General features: G+C 47.7%; 1 protein-coding gene across 1 annotated transcript; it reads right to left on the minus strand.

The window, feature by feature from the left end:
• Positions 1-8266: 8266 nt before the first annotated feature.
• Kctd21 (potassium channel tetramerization domain containing 21) lies at positions 8267-23983 on the minus strand. The gene is made up of 2 exons (XM_028770748.1): positions 23953-23983; positions 8267-9254 (listed from the first exon to the last, which is right to left on the minus strand). The coding sequence occupies exon 2, from the start codon at positions 9223-9225 to the stop codon at positions 8443-8445; it is 783 nt and encodes a 260-aa protein (XP_028626581.1). The 5' UTR covers positions 9226-9254; positions 23953-23983; the 3' UTR covers positions 8267-8442.
• Positions 23984-25779: the final 1796 nt, after the last annotated feature.

Genomic DNA, 25779 nt, shown 5'->3' on the forward strand with positions numbered 1-25779 from the left:
CCTGTCTCGAAAAACCAAAAAAAAAAAAAAAAAAAAAAAAGCCTGTCTTCCTTAGCAACGTTGGGTCAGGGAGCTTTGCTTGTCTACTCTGGCTTCCTGTGAAGGAAGCAGGGACATCATAAGCCACACCCTCACAAAAGCTTCACTCAGTCATGGGAGGGTTCCTGGTGTGACCTACCCCGTGAGTGACTTCACTTTGCCTGGCCACTTATGCCTACAGCACTTAATCCAGCCCAGTTCACACTGGGAAATACAGTGTAGAGTAAAGTCTCACGGTGGCTCCATCAACTCAGCATCTTGGCTACACGTTCATGCCACAAGACAAAAGGCTGACTGAAAACACAAGCCTCCAGTCCCTTGCCTGACAGCTCCATGACCAAACATGGATTTTTCCAGCTCTGCTGGAATGTTTCCGTGGGGACGAAGGTGATCTTTCCATCAAGCTCTGGCTACAGAAGATGTTTAGCTCATAGAGCAGATGTCTGCTCTGTTGAGTGGAGAGATTCACTCAAAGTCATTTGGAACAGCAAAAGAAGAGCCTGCATCTGAGCCTTGGCACTGGGAGTCCTGTTCTGTCCTCGGCCTCCCAGTTGAATGGACATAACCTTGAAGGGGGATTCAGTGTATCTGATCAATTCCCAGGAAGGTTTTTTTTTTCCCTCCAACTTGGCCACTTAAATTAAATGCTACTTAATTAAATGAAATCATAGCTAAAAGCATATTATGTGCAGGGTACTGTACTTACAATGTGACCACAGGCAAGTCATTTCACCTGCTGTCACCCAGCTTCTTCTTCTATGAAAGAAAGTGCTGCTGGTACAGCTTCTCTTAGGAAGTTAAATGAGGGCAGAGAAGTAAAGAACGCTGTAAACAGTGAGGTGATATGTCCATGGCAGCATCGCCGGGCTAGCTGGCCTACCTGGAGGTCTGCACTACCTGGAGCCTGCCTCTCATTCCCACCAGCCTTCCCAAAGGTGGATATGTGGACTTTCTATGATCTCACATAGCATGTCTCTGGGATTGGTATGTTGTTTAACAGAGAGTGCAGATGCCATAGTTTGGGTGGGGAACATAATAAACAGAATGGTTTATAAACAATAGGAAAAAAAAAAGCCCTGTTTTCAATGCTGAAGATAGAATCTAGGACTTTGTGTACAGTGGTTGCCTCTGAGACAGTCCCTAAATGATACAATTTTTTTCCTCATAGTTTTAGAGTCCATTAAGTCCAAGATTAAGGTACATTAAGTACCTGTTGAGAAATTACACATTAAATCAGCTTTCCATGACTATAGAAAGTATCTGATATAGGTTCTTATGAAGTAAAGAAAGATTTGATTTTTGTAATCAGGGATATGGCCTAGTTAGTACAGTGTTTACCTAGCATGCACAAAACCCCAGGTTCAATCCCCAGCAACTATCAAGTTTCTTTAAACTGGATAAGGTGATCCACGGGTATAGTCCTAGCACTTAGGATGCTAAGGCAGGAGGATTGTCACTTGGAGGCAAGTCTAGGCTTATACTGAATGAGAGGCCAACCTGGGCTACATAGCAAACTTGTCTCAAAAAAAAGTTTCCTTTTGAGTGGGGCCTCTGATAAGGGTAATACATCATGGGAGGAGTACATGTTAGAGCAAGAAGTTACATCTCAAGTCAGGAAGAAAGAAGACAGACAGGCAGGCAGGCAGGCAGGCAGGCAGATATAGAGACATAGACCCATAATTCCTTTCAGTGAGCTAAGAATCTCCCACCATGCACCTCTCAAAGGCTCCTGGGAAGCAAGCCTTTAATTTGTGGACTTTTGGGGAACGTTTAGCACCTGAGGTAGAGCTGCTCACTCCCTGGCTGATACATGGCCGTCTTTTCACTGTGTTCTCATGTGGTAGAAAGGGCAAAGGGAGTCCTCTACAACCTCCCTTAGAAGGTCACTCATCCGATTACGAGTTTCTAGCCACGACTGAACCGCCTTTTCAAAAAAGCTGACTTCCTGCCTGTAGAGAGCTTGTTTTAGTTAGGTTTTAGTTAGGTGTTTCATTGCTGCAATGAAACACCATGATCAATACAACTTGGGGAGGAAAGGATTTGTTCAGCTCACACTTCCGTATTGCTGTTCATCATCAAAGGAAGTCAGGACAGGAGCTCAAATGTCAGCAACCTGAAGGCAGGAGCTGATGTGGAGGCCATGGAAGACAGTAGCTTACTGATTTGCTTATTATTATGGCTGGCTCAGCCTGCTTTTTATAGAACCCATGACCACCAGCCGAGGGACAGCACCACCCACCATGGGCTGGGCTCTCCACAATCAATCACTAATTAAGAAATGCCAAGAAATTAGACTCCAGATAACCAAATAACCCTATTAAAATGGGATACAGAGCTAAACAAAGAATTGTCAACTGAGGAAACTCGAATGGCCGAGAAGCACCTAAAGAAATGTTCAACATCCTTAGTCATCAGGGAAATGCAAATCAAAACAACCCTGAGATTCCACCTCACACCAGTCAGAATGGCTAAGATCAAAAACTTGGGTGATAGCAGATGCTGGCGAGGATGTGGAGAAAGAGGAACACTCCCCCATTGCTGGTAGGATTGCAAGCTGGTATAACCACTCTGGAAAGCAGTCTGGCCGTTCTTCAGAAAATTGGACATAGCATATTACCTGAGGACCCAGCTATACCACTCCTGAGCATATACCCAGAAGATCCTCCAACATGTTACAAGGACATATGCACCACTATGTTCATAGCAGCCTTATTTATAATAGCCAGAAGCTGGAAAGAACCCAGATGTCCTTCAACAGAGGAATGGATACAGAAAATGTGGTACATTTACACAATAGAGTATTACTCAGCTATTAAAAACAATGACTTCACAAAACTTGCAGGCGAATGGATGGAACTAGAAAATATCCTGAGTGAAGTAACTCAATCACAAAAGAACACACATGGTATGTACTCACTGATAATTGGATATTAGCCCAAAAGCTCACAATACCCAAGATTCAACTCACAGACCACATGAAGCTCATGGAGAAGGAAGACCAAAGTGTGAGTGCTTTGGTCCTTCTTAGAAGGAGTAACAAAATACTTATGGGAGCAAATATGGAGACAAAGTGTGGAACAGAAACTGAAGGAGGGGCCGTCTGGAGACTGTTCCACCTGGGTATCCATCCCGTGTACAGTCACCAAAGGTAGACGCTGATGTGGATGCCAGGAAGTGCATGCTGACCTGAACCTGATATAGCTGTCTCCTTAGAGGTATGCCAGAGTCTGACATATTCAGAGGCAGATGCTCACAGCTAACCATTGAACTGATCAAGGGGTTCCCAATGGAGGAGTTAGAGAGAAGACTGAAGGAGCTAAAAGGGTTTGCCATCCCACGGGCAGAGCAACAATAACAACCAACCAGAGCTCCCATCGTCTAAACCACCAGCCTAGGAGCACATAGGGAGGGACCCATGGCTCCAGCTGTATATGTAGGGGAGGATGGCTTTGTCGGGCATAGGTGGGAGAGGAAATCCTTGGTCCAGTGAAGGCTGGATGCCCCAGTGTGAGGGAATTAGAGGGTGGGGAGGTGGGAGTGGGTGGGTGGGTGGGTGGGGGCACATCCTCATAGAAGCAGGAGAAGGGGGGTGGGATAGGGGGTTCCTAGGTGTGAAGGTGAAATGGGGAAAGAGGATTACATCTGAAATGTAAATAAAATATCAAAAAAAAAAAGCCTTATAGCCATGGTGGTGTGCATTGGTGGTGTATGCCTTTAATCTCAGCACTTGGGAGGCAGAGGTAGGCAGATCTTTGAGTTCAAGGTCAGCCTGATCTACAAAGCTAGATCCAGGATAGCCAAGCTAGACAGAGAAACCCTAACTCACCCCTGCAACTCCCCCTCCAAATGCTATACAGCCTGATCTTCTGGAGGCATTTTCTCAGTTGGGGCACCCTCCTCTCTGATGACTCTGTGTCAAGTTGACATAAGACGAGTCACCATAGGGCTATGACTGGCTTATGTTCCCTGTGCTACAAGAAAAAGGTTGAGCGGATGTTTGATCTAACAAGCAAGGAAGAGGTCCGTCACTTACAAAAAGAGTGGCAGAGATGGGGACATCTTACTCTGGGCTCCTGAACTCTTCCTTGCTTTTCAGTGATACCACACCGGTGTCCTGAAATTAACTATCTGAGCACACTTGGGCCATGGCAACTGGTGAAGGCTCCAAACCAGAGCTTTGCCTCAGAGATGTGGCTGTTGATGGTTCGTCATTACCACACTATGGGTGAACAAGGATGATAAGCATTCTCCTGAGGTACAGGGTGACTCAAGGGGGTCAGGACTCATCTGGTGGAGTCAAGAAAGCAGAGCTCGTGCTGAGGGCTGGGAGGCACAGATGCTTGCTGGGAAGACAAAGAAGTAAAGGGGCAGCCCAGGCAGATGTGTGAGATAGCACACCATGTCCCATGTTTCTGGAGGAAACTGGATATGTAGGAGCTTGGAGTTAGCAAAGGGCATTTATTACATAAATTCAATACAACACTGGGGTCAGGGAGAGAGTTCACCCTTTGTTCTTTGGCTGGATTGGTTCCCAGAGGATTTCAAATGTGGCTTAACTAGGCCTTTCTCCAGCTCCTAGTAAAAGGGAAGCTAGACCTTGGCAGGCTGAGGGGGCACCTGGCATAAGGAAGAGAGTTGCTGGGAATACTCTAGGCTGCCAGCGAATTGGAAAAATGGTTAACAGCAGCACAGAGATGCTGTGGGAATTGGGAGCAGGGATGAGGGTCAGATGCCCATGGTTCAGATCCGTTACCCATGTGATGGCTGGCAGCACCCCTCAAAGCCTATCCAGTCAGCCTTTGGGCCAGATGGGACCTGGGACCTATGGGTGCTCAGTGACCCTCTGCCGTTAACTGACCAATCTTTCTCCTCAGTGTCACCAGACTTCTACTCTCGGCCTGTACTACACTGTCCCAAAGGTTCTGAAGGAGATGAAGGTAACCCAGCTGTCTGGGCAGATGGAGTGGTTAAAGCTAGGACCATCAGGATCTGGAAACCACCCTTTGATAGGCATAGACCTGTTATCATGGTTGTTTTTTTTTTTCTTTTGTTCTGGGAAATGACCACAGGGCCTCATTTCCCTGACAATCACTGCCACCAGTCCCGAGGCCTTGGGAACCTAGGCTTCACAGATGGTCACTGTGAAGAGACTAGCCACAAGCTGACCTTAGCTAATCTGCCATTCACATAGTTGGGAATAATTCATAAAAGGAAGCTGAAACTGAGTGAATTCTAATAAATGCTATTGTTCGGCCCGTTCAGTGGTTACTAAAACATGCTGGGGGTGGCTGTTCCGAAGTGGAACACCGTGGTGTAAGCAAGAGACATTCCATAAGTTCTGGGACTCTAGAGAACCCTGACTAATACAGGACCCAACAGCAAAACAGGATCATGAGGCTTGGCTTCCACAGCAATAGGAGGATCATTTGGTGGTTCCGAGGTTGTCAGGCCAGAGAGTGGTACCTAAGGAGGCAGCTACCGCTGTCTTCAAGCATGCAGGGACAGGCCTCGTACAGTGGTCATCTGGTGCTTTGGTGTTCCCACTGGCAGCCTTTCTGACCACATGCTGCATATGTGGCAACAACCTAGGTCCGGAGCAGAGAGCTGACCAGCCTCAGCAATGGAAAAGCTAGATTGAGCATGGGGAGCTCCCTCTGGGAGTGAGGGGCTCAGAAGAGCTCAGCCCTGCTCCGGGATCACACCCACTGCAACAGGGCCACCCACACTGCTCCAAGCTCCTCTTTCCCTACAGTTTTGTTAGGCAGATGGCTGAAGTCACCTGTCAGGTGTGAGCCTGGAGAGACTGTGTTCACCTCACGCTGTCCCATCATTTCCCCCGGCAGTGGCTATGTGGGAGGACCACCCATCCTCACAGACCTTTCCGGCTTACCCTCAGTGCATTCCTAGCAGACTCGCTAGGTTAATCCACTCGCTACCTCCCCTCAAGATCTTTGTGGGAAGAACTGACCTCTTTCCCACAGCTTGAACGTGAGGCCGATTTCCAGGCTGGTTACTCTGCCTGCACAGTGGTCCACCACGACTACTGCAAGAACATAGGTTGAGCTGTGTTCCAGGAACAGCTGGAATTCCTACCGACTCTTTTAAGATGCCTGCTGCAGGGGTGTTAACCCAACAAAGAAACAAATCAGAGAAGCTGAGTGACATGGCCCGGGATCTGACAGTAAGCAATGGAGCCGGTTCAAACCCAGCTCAGTGTGATTTAAGACTGGAGACTTCCCCCTTTGGAAGCAGACACAAAGTAATTGTCATTTATCATTTATTTTCACATACATTATTTTGTTTGATCCTCACAACAGTCCTGTGAGGTAGGTAGGGTTATGTATTACTATATGCCCATTTCACAGATGAAGAAATGGAGGTGGCTCAGTGAGGCGAGTGACTTGTATAGTCACATAGTATGTTAGTGGCTCGACACGTTTTGTACTTGCCCTAGGGTCAGGCCGAGTTAGGAAGCACCAAAACAGATGGAGAAAGCAAAGTTTTATGGGGAGAAAAAGGGGGGCAGTGTTGATTTCTGAGGTTTCATCCTTGACTTACTTGAATATGATCACAGATCTGCTTGTCCTGATTGGATTATCTGAAGAACTTTCCAGAGTACCACTGGTGCAGTGGCTCAAGACAGCCACATAGACTCCTGAGTCCCAGTATAGGGAGAGAAAGGCCTTTATTGCCTCAGGACCAAGTTTTGCCTCTAACGTTATAAACACCCCACTCACAAGGGGTCACTATGGAAGTCCTTTGCTCTGTCTGCCTGTGGATGCCAGCTCCAGGCTTCCCTAGCTGTGTCTGGAGCGCTCTTCGGGTGGGGGCTGTAAGACACTCACTGCTAGTGTCACTCCAGGAATGGATCACAATGTGCAGTTTAGAGGTCCACAGGGCCCCTCACCTGCTGGGAGAGTAGTGTCTGAAGTTTATGTCCTTAATGTATCCCAGGAAGGCCCATAGGTAGCTAGGACTGGATAGTATGACAGGGAAGACTGCTCTCTCAAGAGAAGTGGCGGGGGGGGGGGGGCGGAGACGTTTACTCAGGGGCCCTGGGATTACCCAGCACTCCTGTACTGCTTGTGGAACAGTTTCCCAAAACCCTAGAGCTCCTCAGTCAGTGACCTTCTTCTAGCCAGAAGTAACTAGGGGCATGCTGAGCCATGCTGGTAGGAAGGCTGATGAACTGGGGGCTGAGAACAAAGGGAAGTCCTATGAAAGATGTGTGGCTTACAAGGATGGCAAGGAGCTGACTCTGCTAAAGACAAGTTGCAAATCAGTTCTGAGTAATGATACCTTCAGTGTCTAGTCAAAGCAGGGACACACAGCTGTGTGTAAAGGAAGTTCTAACAACAAGACCTAGTACAGGACAGATTTGGGGACAATACTGAAAGAACTTTCTAATAGCCAGCACTGCTCAACCATAGCAGGGACTGCCTTGGGGACAACGGACATTCTGTCACCGGGATATGCCAGCTGGCATAAAGAATCCCTTGGGGATACTCAAGAAGAGGCACTCACCGCTATGTACTGGGGTGTCCTAGAGGAAGGGGAAGAACTAAGAAACTACCGGATCATTTTCCAACCCTGAGAGTTTGTAATGTATTATTGGTTTAAACTGACTGGTGTCAGTGATGCTTGCAATCCATGTGGCAAGGACTACGAAAGTCAAGCAACAGCTGGATCATAAAGTGTCTTCCATCTTCTTGGCTTCAATACCATCACATCTTTGCAGGGGAAACAACCAATATCTGAAGCCAAGAATCCTTCAGCCTTGTCAGGAGGGGCACCCCCTTCTGCCTAAGCCTGGACACTCACTCACGCTATGGCTCAACTTTCTCCCTGAGTGGAGTCACAAAGGGTTCTAGGAACATATTGCATTCTAAAACACCCAAATATAGTTGCCTTTGGGAAAAGGTGTCCTGGTGCCTGGGTGCATCCTCAGAGCAAAGAACAGGAGTGATCTGATTTGCTGAACATGTTGTTGCCTAGGAAACTAAAAGGAGCCTCTAGGTCCCACTCTACCCCTCAGCAGCCAGGGCTCTCTCTGGAGATGGGTTAGCAGGGCACTGACTAGTGGTAGGTGATAGCCCATAAGAAAACTGCTGCTCTTTGTCCAAGCCAGAAAGTCTTCCCGTGGGCTCCTGTATGTTTCAGCTGACTTTTAACTTGTCATCACGAGCTACCCATCACCAGTTCAAAATGGCAAGAAAAGGTGGTTCTGTTCCAAGGACATGTGGATTCCAGAAGGTGGACTTTGTCATGGGGAATCAGGTCCTGCTATGCAATTAATACAGATTAGTATAGTTTCCCGCCTGGTGCCACTGGCGAGACACTCTCCTCAGAGCCTTGGCTGACATGAGCTTCTTGGGAACTCCTTCCCGTATGACTAGAGTCTTTTCACCTGTATCGGATTAACCGAATGATCTTATTGTTCATAAAGTCCAGCGCATGTGGATGGGAGGGGTCAATGCAGAACCCATCACTCAGCGCGATCTTCAGCACCTCCTCCACAAAGACCTGGAAGCTGTTGATCTGCTTGTTGGCTGGCACCACCCACAGCCTTTTGAGGTTCTGCTTGGTGTACTCTTCCTCTGGGAGGCCTTCCACATTGGCCACCCAGTCAAGAGTCAGGTGGTTAGGGTCCTGCAAGTGGCTGGTGATGGAGGAGAGGTTACCATTGGAGCAGTAGAAGAGCTTAGAACCAAGGAGCTTGAGGAAGAGGCAGGATGTGCTGAAGATGTTGGCGTTGAACACCTCCATGCTGGAAGACGACAGGCTGTAGATTTGTGGTGCCTCCCGCACGGTGAAGTGGACTGTTTGCACCCGCTGCTTCAGTGTGATGTTGAGCATGGCGTTCTTCTCCGCTTTGGAGAGTTCTACCTCCTTTTCCTGCAGGGCCTCAATCAGGGGCTGTACCTGGTAGAAGTCAGCTTCCCTGCGGAGCAGACCCATCTCCTGGAAGTCCTCTGGCAGATCCAGGTGGGAGGTCCGCAGGAAGTTGAGGATGTAGCGGAACACTTTGCCATCACGGTCAATGAAGCAGTTACCATGGCTGTCCCTCTTGGTGGGCATCTTCCCACTGAACATGGCACCCAGCATTGAGTCAGGGAAGCTGGTCAGGGTTGCCAGTGACGTTGTGTAGAGCTTACCCCCAACGTTCAGTGTAATGGGGTCAGACATGGTAGGAGGCTGGGTTCCTGGAAATAGTTCTATATGGATAAAATGAGAAATTATTATTACCCAACCATAGCGACACAGTCTGAGTCCATGACTCCCAATTATAGATGAAGCCCACAGTGAGGGCAACATGGACTAGTGGCTGGGGAATGGCTGATAACTGCGTGCTATGTAAAGCATGTTAAATTCACAAGGGAACACACACACTTGCACACACAGCCTGTGTCTGAGTACTCAGAGGAATCTTTGAAAAGCTTCCTTGGTGATTTCAAATGTTCAGTGAGGCAAGAGAGCCACTGGTCTATGGAAGAAAGGAAAATGTGTCTGGGACAGAAACTCCTTGAATTTTTTAAATGAATATTAATTTGCATACATAACAGTCCTATCATCTTTGACACAGACAATGTCATTATCCACCCCGATTGCAGATGAGGACAGCTAGGCCAGGACTTATTCCTGGCGTAGAGAAGTGAGTGCTTTTTGATTCAAACTCAAGTCCCTAGCTGGAGAGTTCTAGTCTTTGAAGTACTTAACCAATGCTGTATGATTGGGGTCAGTACTCTCACCACATCAGTGCCGATCTGAAGAGATTTATTATTATTATTATTGGGTTTTTTGTTTTTGAGACAGGGTTTCTCTGTGTAGCCCTGGCTGTCCTGTAGACCAGGCTAGCATCGAACTCAGAAATCTGCCTGCCTCTGCCTCCCAAGTGCTGGGATTAAAGGTGTGAGGCACCACCGCCCGGCTATTTTTTTCTTTCTTTCTTTTTTTTTTTTTTTTAAATTTATTTATTTATTTTATTGATGAGTACACTGTAGCTGTCTTCAGACACACCAGAAGAGGGCATCGAATCTCATTACAGATGGTTGTGAGCCACCATGTGGTTGCTGGGATTTGAACTCAGGCCCTCTGGAAGAGCAGTCAGTGCTCTTAACCGCTGAGCCATCTCTCCAGCCCTATTTTTTTCTTTCAAATTACAAATAGTTGTAACTAGAGCCATTTCCTATCTACCAGAACTATCATGGATCTCTTAATTTTTGGCCTCCAAATGATAATCTTTTCTGGACACACCCCCCTCCCACCATACCAACCCACTCTGTCATGTTTTCTGGATCCCCTCCCTCCCCCACCTCACCAACCCACTCTGTCATGAAGATGCTCGTCTCGCTGCTCAGCTATTCCCAGCTGCGTTGCTTCCTGCAGGTGCTTTACCCTTGGCTGGAGATGGCTCAGCAGTTAGAGCATTCATTGCTCTTGCAGAGGACTGGGGCTCAATTCTCAGCAATCTCATCGGGGGCTAACTGCCTGGAACTCTAGTCCCAGAGCATCTAATGCCCTCTTCTGGCCTCTGAGGGCACTACATGCATGTGACGCACAGACATACATGCAGGCACAATATTCACACATATGCAACGAAAATAAAATATTTTTGAAAGATAGTAAAAACACTCCTCACTGCCTTACAGCCTCCAGCATCTAGGACATTAGCTTTCTTTAACTGGAAGCCTTGGGTCTAAAATCTGCTTAAGGTTCTAGAGAGCATGAGTTCTCTAGAGTATGTACATCCTCTCAGGTTCTACAGGAAACATGTAGAATGGCCCAGAAGCTTTACCCTGACAGTGGAGGTAGGAAACCATGAGAAATAAGCCTCAGTTCTGCCCTACAGAAGAACCCATGCTGGTGGAGTGGGGGGAGGGCAGACAACAGACAGGGAGGGTGTGCTGACAAGACAGATGTGTGAGAGCCAAGGGGGAATGAGTCCTGGCAGGTCAGAGAATATCCTGCTAAGCATACCTACTGCCCAGACAGGGAGATGAGTCCATGGAGGTGTGGGGATGGGAGCAGTGGCAGAAGACACTTCTCTGTATGTCTCTATTTGAAGAGGGTATCTACTTGAGACCCAGATCTCTATTTGAAGAGAGTATCTACTTCTCTCCAGAGATGGAGGCAGGATGGACAAAGATGCTCAGCTGCTTTGTGCATCTGGGTGGGGGAATGTCCCCTTTCAAGTCCTTCTCAGTCTAATGGGGCGTTTTGATACTGCAGAAAAGCATTAACCATCTGGAGTGTCTGAAGAGCAACCAGCCCACGGTGAAGTTACAAAACTCTTGGCAGAAGCATGGAACAGATGGGCTGTGAGACACTGGGGAGGTCCAACAGAGCTGGGTGGGCAAGTAGCTGCGGAAGGGGCGGGGCCAGCGTCTGGGAAGAGCAGCTGGGAGGGGTGCTTGGGCTCACAGTTGAGTCAGGCACAGGCAGGACCCAGGACTGGGTCACCTTTACTCTGAATTAAATAAACTACCCTAGACTCTTCTTTCTTTTCTTTCCCATTCCCGAACTCTGGTCTCCACTTTTTCTTTTTGGACAACAGAAGTGTATATTTTAGTGTTTTTATCCTTGAGAAATGTCACCCTCTCCCCCAATCCTGCCTTTCTAAAACACTGGACTTCAAGGCTAGGCTTTGTGAAGTAGTTTAGCTCCACAGGCTCAAGGATTCTATTTCCAGAGAGTTCTGTGGTCCAAAGACTCCGTATCTCCTCCAGGTGTTAGTGCAGAAGTGTCAGGTGGGGAGATCTTTGGGTGATGCCTAAACACTTTTCTCTGCTTGCAGAAGGTAGCAGAGTATGGCTTCAGGACTATCTGTCCTTTGTCTGGGGAAGGCAATAGTTTTAGTTTATAGGAGTAGAGGCAGACTAAGGAGGCAGGCCTCCTGCTCTAACCTAGGGAGCCCTCTATGGGTCTGCTACAGAGCCACTGTGAACTCCTCTTGGCTACCAGCTGCTGAGGTCAAGACCTGGGAGGCTGCCTGGATTCTTCAGAACTACAGTGTGTCTTGAAACCATTTATATAAGAACTGCAGGAACTGCCTGCACAGGTCTTTTCCCTAGTCTGTACCCTACAGCTTTCCTTGGCTTTGTCTTTGGTCTATTCTTTCCTGGTCCCTAGGCCAGACTTTCTGGAAGCGCTGTTCCCTATCCAAGCCACTTTGTCCTTCCACTCTCCCCACAACCCCACCTCTCTCTACATTCACCTCACCCACCACCCCCGCCTGCTACCCATTCCCTTTCTCCCTCCATCTTTTCTACTGTCAATGTTTAAGGCCTGAACTAGGAGCCAGTTTATCTGTAAGGCTCTGCCCAAATTCCTACTCTCTTCTCACTGGGCATGGTGGTCCATACGTTTAATTCTAACACATAGGGAGGCAGAGACAGGAGGATCTCTGTGAGTTCAAGGGCAGCCTGTTCTACATAGCAAGTTCCAGGCCTGCTAAGGTTACACAGTGAGTTCCTGTCTAGACAAACTCTCTTCTGAGGGCTTCAATCTTGCCCAGTTTGGTGGTTCAATCTCTGAAATCTTTGCTAGTTGAGAGCTAAAGCAGAAGAATTATAAGTTTAAGGCTAGGACAGTCAACTCAGTTAAGTCCCTGTCTTACAATAATGAAAAAAAAAAAGGGCCAGGATAGAATTCATTAGAAGAATGCTTTCTTAGCATGCAGAAGACCTCAGTTCAATCCCCAGTACTGGACAAAAGGTCCTCTTGCCTCTCACCACGTCTAACCCTTTCTCTAGCATTGCAGAAGAGCTGATGAGCTACAGGTTTTATTAGACTGTATACACGATGCTTAATTTTCAGAAGAGCAATGCATTTGTCTAGGGAATTACAGGTATTATTCCCAAGGGGCTGAAGCAGTTTAGGCCAAAGATAAAAAGACACACCCTGGGTGAGGAGAAGCCCTGTCTGCAGGAAGCCTTCCCACCCATGTTTCCAGGAATCTTTTTCCCCTGTCTATAAGAAGCCCTTTCGTCTGCCGAAGCTCCCGGGATGGCCTATCACGATCTCAGAGTTTCAGCTCTTGAATAAACCCTGCCTTTCTTCTCACCACGTCCTTGTCTCACAAGTATTGGCTTTTGAGAGGTGAACATGCTCAGTCTTGGAACAGAAACAACACAAGTCCCAGACATGCCGGTGTAAGCCTGTAATCCCAGCAGTTGGGAAGTGGAAGATTACTGTTTGATACCAGCTGTTCTATGGTAATTTCCTGTGAGATGAACAATCCATCTTGGAAGGAAGGTCTAGATTGGAGGGAAGCTCACTAAGAGGCAGGATGTTAAAACTGACGTGATCAAAAGGATGTTCTAAGGGGAGGTAAAACATTCTATCCTGTAGGGAAGCTTGCAAAGCTCTCCAAATAAATAATTCCAAAGCTCCAGGAAGTCCCTGAAACTGACTCTGTTCACTAGGCCTCTCCGTTTTCAATGATATAAAACAAGGACTACAGAGAGGTCCTCCCTGACAAGCCAAGCTGCCTGGAGGAGGCTCAAATCACATGGGCCGCCTAAGATCATTTCCAACCTCTCAAGCTGCCCGACAGGTTGTGCAGTGGGCTTCAGCTTTTTGTGAGCCATCACACAGGGCTCTGGATAATGCAGACGTCTTTGAGTCATTTCTGCTCCTGTAATAATGCTAATAAAACTCACTGGTTCATCACATTGGACTACAGTGCTTTCCTATCTAAACTGAGTAGATGAAAAAGTGTCACACAACACCAGTCTAGGCTGCTAGCAGGTTCTAGGTCAGTCTTGGCTTTATAAGACTCTTGTCTCAAAATCTCCCAAACCAAACCCAAATCAAAGAAAAGGTAACAGCACAAAGAACTATTTAGCACCATTACCCATTAGAGGCATGGAATTAAAACTGCCATTGTACATCTACAAAAATAAAAGTGCTCAATTCTCAACGCTGGTGAACACACAGCAGTGGACTGTTGGTAAAACAAGCAGTGTGCTACTGCTAAGAAGGCAAGGATGGTTCTGCTGCCATATGACCAAGTGACTCCACTCCTGCAGAGGGGAAGCTGTGTGCTCATGGAGCCTGCATAGGAATGTCTAACAAAACTTTACTCACAGTGGCTGAAATCCAGAAACTACTAAAACATAAACAAATTGTGCTACAGTTATATAACAGAGTATGACTCAGAACATTATATAACTTTTACACACACACGCACGCACACACGCACGCATGCATATATACATTCACCACGTAACTACAAATGAAAAGCATTGCCACAAGTGGAAGAAGCCAGCCCCAGCAATGTGAATGATTCTATTTGTATAATATTCTGACAAGGAAAACTAGAGAGAGAGAGATCTGCTAGTGGCCAGGCTCGGGATAAGGCATGGGCTATGAAGAGGCACAACAGAATATTTTGGAGTGATGAAAATTCTTCACATCTCGATGTCATGGTGGTCAAAACTTAAATAACTATAACTTAGAGAATGAGTTTCATTGCTATAAACTATCTCTATAAACTGAAACAGAGAATGACATAGCATATTAACGAGTCATGAAATCATTATAGTAACTGGGCTATGACCAGTTACATCTACTGCAGTGAGATTTTTGTTTCAGTTATATTGTGTGTACTTGATCATAAAATGATACCCCAAAGGAAGACACTCACCTGCTGAGTGCTTTAAATTGAAATCAGAATTATAGATTAGGTTGCGACTGTAGGGAAGAGAAAAGACAAAGCTCTATCCTTTGAAGATAAGAATTGACTCTATCAGATAAACTGACAGTAGATAGGTTCACAAGAGGGAAAACACGTAAATATACAGTTGTTTCATAAATAGACCCCAAAGAAGGGTCAGATTACTAAGGTCTATAAAGTGCCCCAAGTAACAAGTGAGAACAGGGGTTGGGGGCTTGCCACACAAGTTGTGTGGAAAGGATACTTACATGGTAATGCTGGTTATCTCAGGTAATAAGAGCTTTCCAGAGCTATCCCCAGAGGAATGGGTGATTAAAATTCAAAGCACTCCTCACCCTATGTCACACTTTGGGGAATCATTTTCTGAGCAATGACAGGACTTGTGGCAGATGTCTAGCACACAGTAGATCCAGGTGGATTGTTGTAATAAGAAATATGCTTCCTGGACCAGTCTCCTGGTCCAGGCCAGAGTTCTAAATATGAAGAAGCCCCAGAAGCTTGTTTGGGCGTCTACTGATCTCAGTCCCATTTCCTGAAATGCATGTGATGGAGCATCTTCCGTTGTTCTCAACAACAGCTGCCAACAGCAGCAGAGCTTACATCAGCAGCTGCTTCTGGGCAGTGAGCGGTTGCCAGAAACACCAGCTATTAGAAGGTTGAACTTTCACCCCTTACCTTTCAGCAGGGACCAGAGTGACAATCACAACAGATAAATAATTTAATCAGCCATGTTCACATATCGGAGTCTTCACCAACACTCGAACAGGATTATGAGTTGGCAAACTCAAAGAGGTACTGGGAGGGTGGGGCAGCTGGAGGGAATGAAGCTGCTGGCCTTTCCCCCTACCCAGCCGGATGCACTTCTTTCTCTGGCCTTCAGACTTATCCTTCTACAATAAGCCAAAAATCCACTAAGCAGACTGCCTTTATACATTCTGCAGGTCATTCTTATAAATCAGCTGGCCTGGGTAGGAGGTCCTGGGGCCCTCTGATTACAGTTAGCTGGTTAGAAGCACACATGACGACTTACAGTTACAACTGTTATCTGAGGAAGGAAGAGCAGCGTCCTCTGAGTCTGTAGGCAGACAATGTCAGAGAATTACTGTGTGTGAGGAAAACCAACATGTTTGGTCTTGGTGTAAGAGTAAAGGGTAGGGTTTTTTGGGGGGAGGGGTGCTAAATGACAGTGAGCAGATCGGCTCATATATTTGAATGTTCAGTCATCAGGGAGTAGCACTGTTCAAAAGGATTAGAAGGATTAGGAAGTATGGCCTTGTTGGAGGAAGTATGTCAGGGGGAGTAGCTTTGAAGTTTTAAAATTGTAAGCCAGCCCCTAATTAAAAACTTTTTTGAAATAAATGTTGCACTCAGGTGGTGTGGTGGTATACACCTTTAATCCCATACATTCACCACGTAACTACAAATGAAAAGCATTGCCACAAGTGGAAGAAGCCAGCCCCAGCAATGTGAATGATTCTATTTGTATAATATTCTGACAAGGAAAACTAGAGAGAGAGAGAAGGCAGAGGCAGGGGGATCTCTGAGTTCAAGGCCAGCCTGGTCTACAGAGTAAGTTCTAGGATGACAGCTAGGGCCACATAAAGAAACTCTGTCTCAAAAAACCTAAATGAATGAATGAATGAATGAATGAATGAATGAATAAGTGTTGACTTGGTCATGGTGTTTCTTCATAGCATGTGACAGTGACTCAGTGGTAGAGTACTTGCCGGGCATGTGAGGCCCTGGGTTCAGAGAGTGATTTTAAAGGGTTGAGGTGTACAGCCCATGAGCATCTGCCAAATATATGCAGTCCTGGTTCCCATTCCGAGCACTACAGACAGGCAGACAGACAACACTGGTGATGAATGCTATAAGCAACAGAAGGTGCAATAGCCTTAAAAAGTCTGAAACCTCCTGAAGTAGCTTGTTCAAATACCACTCTGCAACCTGCTTGGCAGCCCAGCGCTGCCACCTGTCCCTGGGCCTCACTTAACATCTGGCAACTCTTCACTCATTTTAATTAATTCCTTTCATTTTTGGTGGTGGTGATCAGTTTAGAATCTCATGTATGTTAGGCAGGCATTCAATTACTGAGCTATACCTCCACTACACACACACACACACACACACACACACACACACACACACCCCTTGGGATGTCAAGACAGTCTCTATTACTGTGCTCTATCCTCAGCCTTACTTCTAATAACGCTCCATAGAAAAGTACAAAGAGTGACTCTGTTGTGCTAAATGCTTTCCTTTTTGCAGTGGCCCAGGACACACCACTCTCAAGTATGACTGCATGACGCTAGGATCCGCCATGTCCCCTTTGGCTTATCGATTGTTTAGTTATTTTGAGAAAGTGCAGACACAGGAGTAGTTTTGGAGTGATGCACTCACAGGAAGGGAATTTGCAAGTACAAAGGAACTCATTAGGACCCAGAAGAATGCAGCTTGGAGCCAGCCATGGTCACCTGAGGCTTTCATCTATAGGAGAAGCTAACCCATATTGACTACACATTTCCTCCCGATTCCCCTCTCTCCCACAATCCCCCACCGCTGCCAGAAGGCCCAGCTTTTCTTCCTTTCTCTACTCCAGGATGTTGTATAAATGTCAATCACAAATTCTTTGAGTCTCTTTTCTGTGGGACTCCCAAATGAGTACACACTAACCAAAATGGGCTTTCTACTGATCATCTGCTGTCTGTGTCAGCTTGAGTTGAAGCCCATCCTAGATTATCCTTCTGATAATCTATCTTTCCTACAGTACTATTACCCTCTCCAGTCTGTAGATGAGAAAATTTGAGGCTCAGACAGGGTAAAAATGGCTCAAGGTCACATATCTAGTCAGTGGGGGAGCTGAGATCCGAATCCAATGCTGAATCTCGTACCTCAGTTCATTTCCGTCTATCACAGGACCCCAGTGTGCACTGAAAGCAAGAGAAGCCACATGCTCATGTTCTGTGTGGATCTTTGCCCAATCACATCTGAGGCCAGAGGCCAAAAATCCCAGGATGACAAACATCTCCTGCACAGTGCAGGTCTGTGCAATCAAAGTCTTTCTACTTCAACAGTAACCCAGGGTGTCTACTGAAAACACACTACTCAAAAGCAGGTCTTTAAAGGTTGGATTCCAAAGATGAATTAGAATGCAAACGGAATCAGGAAACACAAGGTCCACGTAGCAGCTGTGTGAACAAACAGTTCTCTTATGAAGGTTTTCCAAGAGGCAAATCTAAAGTTCCAGTTTGCCTGTCTCGTCAAAACGCAGGGGAAAATACCACCCTCAGCCTCTCTGAGCAAACTACAAGCATCAAACTAGGAGATGGTAGCGCCGGATCGTTAAGAACAGGACAGTGGGGCCAGGGTGCCCTACCTGGCTCTGTGGGAAGGAGCAATTTCAGTCTAGGGCCTGAAAGCCATCATTTGCAACATTTAACTAAGACCCTTGAAACAGAAATCTTTGAGATGTTCTGCAAGAGCCTGCCCTGCAATCCTCGGTCCTTGCAGACTCCAGGAGGGTAGTCGTGTGCAGTCATCCTGGTTGTGGGTGTGTTAAATACAGTGGCCCTTTGAGCTCCACACCAGTATGTCGCAGAGAGCATCATCGCCACTTTACAAAGGGGAAACTGATGGGAAAGCATCAGCAGGCTGTGTACCCAGGCTACTCTGCTGGCAGGGTGTGCACGCTGCAGCCTTTGCAAGTGAAGGTCTTTGCCCCTGTAGGTATTTTCACATCTGCCAGCCTCAACTTGACTCCGATCATATGCCTGGGGCTGGAGAGTAAGTACGTCCTGAGTGAGCCTATGGCATGCTCAGAGCCTCGTGAGGCATTTCCTGAAGATTATTTCATTAAAATGCCTCAGCAGCAGTGTGAGAGATTGTGATTATCACCCTGGTTCTAGAATTATAAAACCAAGGCCCAGAATACTGAAGACACATACCGAGAAGGGGCCCAGCTGGATTTCCAAATGAGGACTCTAGAGCTGTGCCCTGGTCAGTACCACAAGCTACAGCATTTTATTAAGGACCACAATAGAATTTGAATAAAGGTTGGTAATGTGTCTGAGAGGAAAACAAAAGACATTGATTGACTGACGGATTGTGGTGCTGAAGTACTGAGTTACTGAACCCAAACCAAAGATACTATCGTTGTCCTAAAAATAAGATGTAGAATCTTTTATGTGAGCCGGGCGGTGGTGGCGCACGCCTTTAATCCCAGCACTTGGGAGGCAGAGGCAGGTGGATTTCTGAGTTCGAGGCCAGCCTGGTCTACAGAGTGAGTTCCAGGACACCCAGGGCTACACAGAGAAACCCTATAAAAAAAAAAAAAAAAAAAAAAACCAAAAAAAAAAAAAAAAGAAGAAGAAGAAGAAACTAGAACTTCCTAGAGAAATAGACAGCTCCTGGCTGTTTTAAGGAAAAGTTCCAGGTGGGCCTGGAACTTCTTTTGCCAGATAATAAAGAAGAAAGACTAATAAGTTCATGTTATAAGCATATAGAAGCTGGCCTCAAGGACAGATTTAATATAATTTGAATAGCAAAAAAAAATAATAGATTTCAGCACATTGGAAAAATTTAATGTATCTGCAAACAGAGAAGAGGGGGTGAGGAGGGAACAGGGAGAGAGAAGAAGATGCTATTCTATAAAAAGGAACACCAGGCGGTGGGCGGGCCCTGCTGCTGTCTTAGCTTCTTTTCCTGCTGCTGTGATAAAACATCCTAACCAAAAATAAATAAATAAATAAAAATAACCCCCCCCCCAAAAAAAAACTCAAGAGAGAAGCCTGTTCTAGATAACTGTTTCAGGGGCAGCCCATCACAAACAGGGGCGTCAAGGCCGGCAGGGGTTTGTGGCACACCACACGGTCACACTGAGGAGGCACTCACATGGTCACACTCATCTACAGTCAAGAAGCAGAGGGCAGCAAACACTCAGTTCCCTCTCTCCATTTGTGTGTCAGGGAATGGTCCTACCCATTGCTAAGACAGTCTGTGGCTGGGTGGAGTGGCACATACTTTTGATCCCAGCACTCAGGAGGCAGAGGGAGGCAAATCCCCTTGAGTTTAAGGCTAGCTAGTTGAAATAGTTCCATGATAGCCAGAGACATACAGAGCTACGGTGAGACCCTGTCTTGGAAAAACAACAACACCCGCCCCCCCAAAACAAACAAACTAGAAACATCAGTCTTGTGGTGGTTTGAATGAGAATGTCTTCCGTAGGCTCAGGTGTTTGAATATTTGGTCTTCAGGTGGTGGTATTGTTTGGGCGATTTAGGCGGTGTGCTGGAGGACACTTGGGGCAGGCTTTGGGGTTTTAAAAGTTATGCACCTTTCCCAGACTGTTCTCTCTGCTTCCTACTTGCAGTTCAAGATGTGAACTCTCAGCTCTTCTTACTGCCAAGATGGACTCTCATCCCTTTGGATAAACTCAAACAAACACTTTTATAAATTGCCTTGGTCAAGGTGTTTTATCACAGTAAAAGAAAAGTAACGAATACAGATCACCCTGTATCAATCAAGATAGTCTCCCAGAGCATGCCCAGAAGCCTGGCTCCCAGGTGAATCTAGATTTTGTCACATGGACAATTACCACCAACCACCACAGTGCTATAGGACTGTTTTTCCAGTACTTGGGAGGTAGAGGCAGGAAGACTAGGAAGGAGTTCAGGGCCAGCCTGGGCTACTGGAGACCCTGATCAACATACTCCTCCACTCAAAATGAACAGCAACTAATACAGAAAGAATAGTACAATTAGAAAAACACCATTTTGTAGCCTTCAGTGTTACAATTCAGGCAGATCATCGATGGATATGGCAAAGAAGGTACACAAAGTCTAGAGCACTGATTCTTTACCTTCCCAATGCTGTGACCCTTTACCACAGTTGTTCATGTTATGGTGACCCTCAACCATGAAATTATTTCATTGTTACTTCATTTAATATATATGAGTACACTGTAGCTGTCTTCAGACACACCAGAAGAGGGCATCTGATCTCATTACAGATGGTTGTGAGCCTCCATGTGGTTGTTGGGAATTGAACTCAGGACCTCTGGAAGAGCAGTCAGTGCTCTTAACCGCTGAGCCATCTCTCCCGTCTCATTGCTACTTCATAACTGTAATTTTGCTGCTGCTAGGAATCAGAATGCATATATGTGTTTTCCAATGGTCTTAGGTGGCCCATGAAAGAGTCGTTTGACCCCCAAAAGGGTCATGACTTACAGGTTGAGAACCACTGGTCTAGAGAATGTGTCACAGACATTTTCCCTGCAACCGTGGAGACTTACTTATGCCATCATGACATTAAGCGCTAACCAAATTGCTTCATGAAGACCCCAGATATCTGCCTTCTAAAATGATGGGATCAGAAGTCCACATTACCAAAAAGCCAGTAACTGAAACAGCTAAGATCTAATCATTAAGGAACTAATCAAATATAAACAGTGAGATAGCTCTTTTCAGATTAAAGGATTTGCTCAAAGAAATGTTACCGGATGCGATATGTGGGCCTTGACCAAATCGGATCATTAAAGGTAACAACTAAAGGCTTTGGAGACAGGTAATCTGGAAAAAACTTAATATCAAATGCTTATTTGGTGATATCAAAGGTAAGATTACAATTATGTAAAATAACACCACTTTTATGAGATGGATACACATGGGAGAATTTAGGAAAATTTCTAGACAAGGTCTTACTATGTGCCCCAGGCTGGCAGAGAAGCCATCTTCCTTCTTAGTGTGCCAAGTGCTGGGATCAAGGGCACATGCCACTATGCCTGGCTGAGATGTTCATGTTCTCTTCCTCCCTCTCTCAGCCCACTCTTTCCATTTCTCTTCCTTTCTTTTGTGTGACAGGTTTCATTATGCTGCCCTTTCCTGGCTGGTCTGGAGCTCTCAGTCTCAAATGATCCTCCTGCCTCAGCATCCTGAGTCGCTTGGACTATGGGAACAAGCTACCAAGCTTGGCTTGTTAAGTTAAAGTTGTTAGATGTGTGTGTCTTTGCAAAGGGAAATGCGTTCAAGCACAGACAGGCAGATGCAGGCTGCACTTGGAATTTATTATAGGTTTGGCAATTAGAGACTAAGAGCTTGGACCAAACTTGGAGAAGTTTTTTGAATGGGAAGTCCTTCTAGATTAGACTTGGCCTAGAGAATCAGCCTGCCCCTCTCCGGTTCTGGGATCCAGGGTTTGAGATATGGCTGGCTGAGGCTAGCATCTGCTGCTGTTAAGTGGCAGGAAGGAGACTCCTGTTGTGCAGAAGAGATACTTCTGCAGCCAAGGTGTGTTGAGCATGGGCAGAGAGAACCAGTGGGGCTTCTGGGGTAGAGGACAGCATATGGTCTTTGGCCAGAGTCAGTGTTTGTGGTAGACTCTGCGAGGGATGATGATGGTGGTCATGAAAACCATGACGTGAGAATAAGGCTTCCGGCTGACTCAGCAGTTCAAACTGAGATAGTTAGCTACTCAACATGCTAATTCTTACCCCCTTTGCCCGCCCTGTTTCTCAAACTCAGAGATCCACCCGCTTCTGTTGCCCAAGTGCTGGGATTAAAGGCCACCCCTGCCTCGTGAAATAGCTTTATAGACCAGCAGGACAGGCCTTTCCTTCCTCTGCAACTTGTCTTCTAGTCATCCCCTTGGCCAGGATTTTCGAAGGAAAATCCAGGCCTCACAGGTGGCATCCATACCATCCTTTTTGACTCTAAGTGCTTTATGCTCAGTACATAACACAATTAACCTAAGTAGGCACCTAGCCTTCCTTCTGGGCAGGGGGTAGGGAAGACTTTCTTTACTTTGTTTAGCTGGAGTTATTCACCTCCCAGGACTGACTTGTTCATCAACAGGAATATTTATGTCCCTGTCTTGGAGATAAACACTTTAAAACTTTTCATTTTGAAATACTCCCTTGAATCTTCAATTTGGAATCAGATTGTGTAAGGCACTGTCTAATTGGCTGCTGCCATGCTGCAAAGGCAACGGAGGTTTCCACTGTGTAGGGGAAGAGAGGAGCAGCGGGAAATTTCCAAAGATGACAATGTTCAAGTGAGTGACGCTGATCGACTAGCAGCTCCCAGCCTCACCCATGGTGATCACCAGGATTAAGGACTTTGGCCCAGAGCCCTGCAGACTTCCCCTTCACCCTTTCACACCCAACAGCTGACTGTCATCTTGCCCTGTCCCGGCCTGCAGGCTTCTCCACTCAGTTCACACGAGGGACACTGGAATTTGTGCCCGTGAGGGTGGGGTGGCGGTGGGCTGGAAGAAGAGACCACGCAGCCTGAGGCATTTCCTTGCTCGCACAGAAACGCTTTGTTGAAGATGGTCCCAACACCACCCCTCATCAGCAGGCAGAACTTTCCTTAGCCACCTCCTCACCCTCCTGCTTCATCCTGTGGTTTTCCTCAGGCACCCACACCTCCTTTCAACTTTCTCTTCTTGAGGTCTTCCCACTACTCCCAACAGTGATAATTATAAAACAAAGGGCTTTCAAACAGCTCCAGTCTGAAGATACCATAGAAGGGTTGCCTTGTAGCATTGGAAGTGCTGGGGCACAGGTCCTGAAGCACAACTTTGGATGGGTGGGGCATCAGAAGGCTTACTGCTTTCCTATTATCCCAGACCAAACCTGTTTCCCCTTCGGGTAGAGAAAGGCAGGGTCTTTGAAGGCGTTTGGGGCAAGTCACTTTAGTGTGTTCCTTAACTGGAGACAGATATGGTGAGGCCTTGTGGGATGTGAGAGTAGAATGAATGTGTGTGACGCACTGAACTCCAGGAATGGCCTCTTTATTTCTAGTTACATAGAAAGCACGGTGCTGTGTGTATCCACACGCCCTGGGTTCACAAGAGCTGGGAGGGGTCCCTGTCATCCCTGTGGTCCGCCTTGCGCTCCTCTACCTAACCCATCACCCACTCCTCAGCTCTGGAACCGGTCCCCTCTGATCAGACAAGAGGCTCCCTTCTCACCTAAAGACCCCGCCCCCTCCCTATCCACCAAAGGCTCCTCCCACAGCGCGTCCCTTTCTCCAGACCCGCCCCTCAGATAGTTCGGTCCACCCCCACCAACCCAAAGAGCACCCCTCCCCCGCGGCCACGGGCGGGGCTACCCCATTTCACAGATGAGAACAGCAAGGCTGAGACAGATGACCTTTCACGGCAGGACAGGTGCTCCGAGAGGCCCGTATGGGTCCGCTGGGCCTCGAGCCCTCCCCCTCACCCCGGCGCACCGCACCCACCTCCTGCCCTCGCTCGGCAGACTCCCCTCCAGCCAGCGCAGCTTCGCTAGGGGGTGAGCCGGGCGGGGGCAGGGGCGGGGCGTCCCGGACCGCGCGCTGGCAGCCGGGACTTGTAGTCCCTTCTGTACTCATCCCTGTGCCGTGCTCCCCGCCCGGACTCCACCTCCCAGGAGGCTACGCGGAGAGCCAGCCCACTACTGGCCCGCCCCGCCGGCTCTGGGACCAGCTGGCCTTAAAGGGGACGCGGCCCGACTGGGAGCTCGCGGCGTAGCCCCCGCTCTGGCTCCGCCCCGTTTCCCCGCACCTCACCCCTCCCCCAGCTCCGTCCCGCAACCCTGAGACCGCGCAGCAGAGTTGCACTGCCCAGGTCCATCTAGGGTTGTGCGGAGCGGGGTGGGTGGAGTTGGACATCACAGTAGCAGCAGCATCCCTGCGGTCTGGGACCCCTCGGTAGGGGAGCGGAGGACCCGCCCTGATTAGCCTGGCCCAGCCTAGTCTAGCCTGGCCCAAGCGCCCCGCCCAGGAGTGGGTTCTAAGGTAAGGCCCTCTGAAGTCTAGGAGGTAAGGGGGCTCTGGGTGTGAATGCTCGTGTCAGGGATGGGGGGCAGTGTCTGCACCCTGACATTTCGAGCGCTCCATACTTATCTTCAGGACTCTGAGAGCACGAGATTGGGAGGTGGGAGATCTAAGTGCTTCTGGGCCTTGCTGTGTGACCTTGGGCTACTAACTGCCCCTCTCTGAGCCTTAACCATCTCCTTCATCAACTGAATAGAGAGGTGGTCCAGCTCCTGTACCCCTCAGTCCTGAGCGCACACATACCTAGTACCATGGAGCCTGGGCTGAACAGGGGTGCTGTGACTGACAGGCGTAAGGAAGGGAGAGAGGGGCCCAACTGGAGTACACACTGAGGCTCCAGAGGCAGTCTGGTCATCTTAGCGTCCCAGGGGCTGGGGCCCTTGACAAGGCTTGCAGATGGAGAATCGAGGCTGAAGCTCCTGCCCTTCCTCACAGAAAGTCTGGGTTGGGAGTGGGGGCTGGGTCCACAGAGGTTATGGCCGATCCCAGAGAGGGAACAATGCTCCTGTCATCTTCCTTCCGTCTCTCTAATTCCTTTTCAGTAGCAGGGCTCTTGCCTGTCACTAGCAAAACCCTCACTCCTTTCTGCCCAGGACCCAGCTTGGGGCCGGTCGAGGCCTCCTAGAGGGAAGGGTGCCATCCTAAGGGGTTGCCTTGGTAAGACACTGAGTTAAACCACATTCTGCTGCTCAGACCCCAGGGAACCCTGGCGTCCATGGGAGTCAAGGTATGGGGGCATGAATGTGGGGGGCTGAGAGGAGAGCAGATGAACCCCCTCCCCCCTAACGCAGGACAGGGACCTCCCTCCTCCCATCTGAGGAGATCTGGAAACAGCAGATCCTGAGGCTAACCAGGAACTGGGGGTTCATGCTCCTTTTTCTGCCTTGCTTATATGGATCACTTATGGAGAGGTTAAGTCCTCTTTGGCCTCTGTGAGGTGTCTCACAGATGTTCAAGGGTTGTGGATATTAGAGACCAGGCCCAGGCTGAGGAGGGGCAGGGACTGGACTCAAGGTTAACCTGATCTCTGGAAACTCCTTTTCTGGTCACATCCATGGTTTTATCTTGTTTTGCTACCACTCTCATCAATATCTTAGGCACACCTTCATGGTTACCTCTGCCCCTGGGCACACCACCATCTTGGGCACTGAGTACAGAAAAGGATTGGATATACTTTCTACAGAGTCAGACCCTAGCCAGGTAGGAGAGAGAGAGAGAGAGAGAGAGAGAGAGAGAGAGAGAGAGAGAGAG

This window comes from Grammomys surdaster, unplaced genomic scaffold (genome assembly GCF_004785775.1).
Source record: "Grammomys surdaster isolate TR1022 unplaced genomic scaffold, NIH_TR_1.0 203, whole genome shotgun sequence".
Taxonomy (NCBI): domain Eukaryota; kingdom Metazoa; phylum Chordata; class Mammalia; order Rodentia; family Muridae; genus Grammomys; species Grammomys surdaster.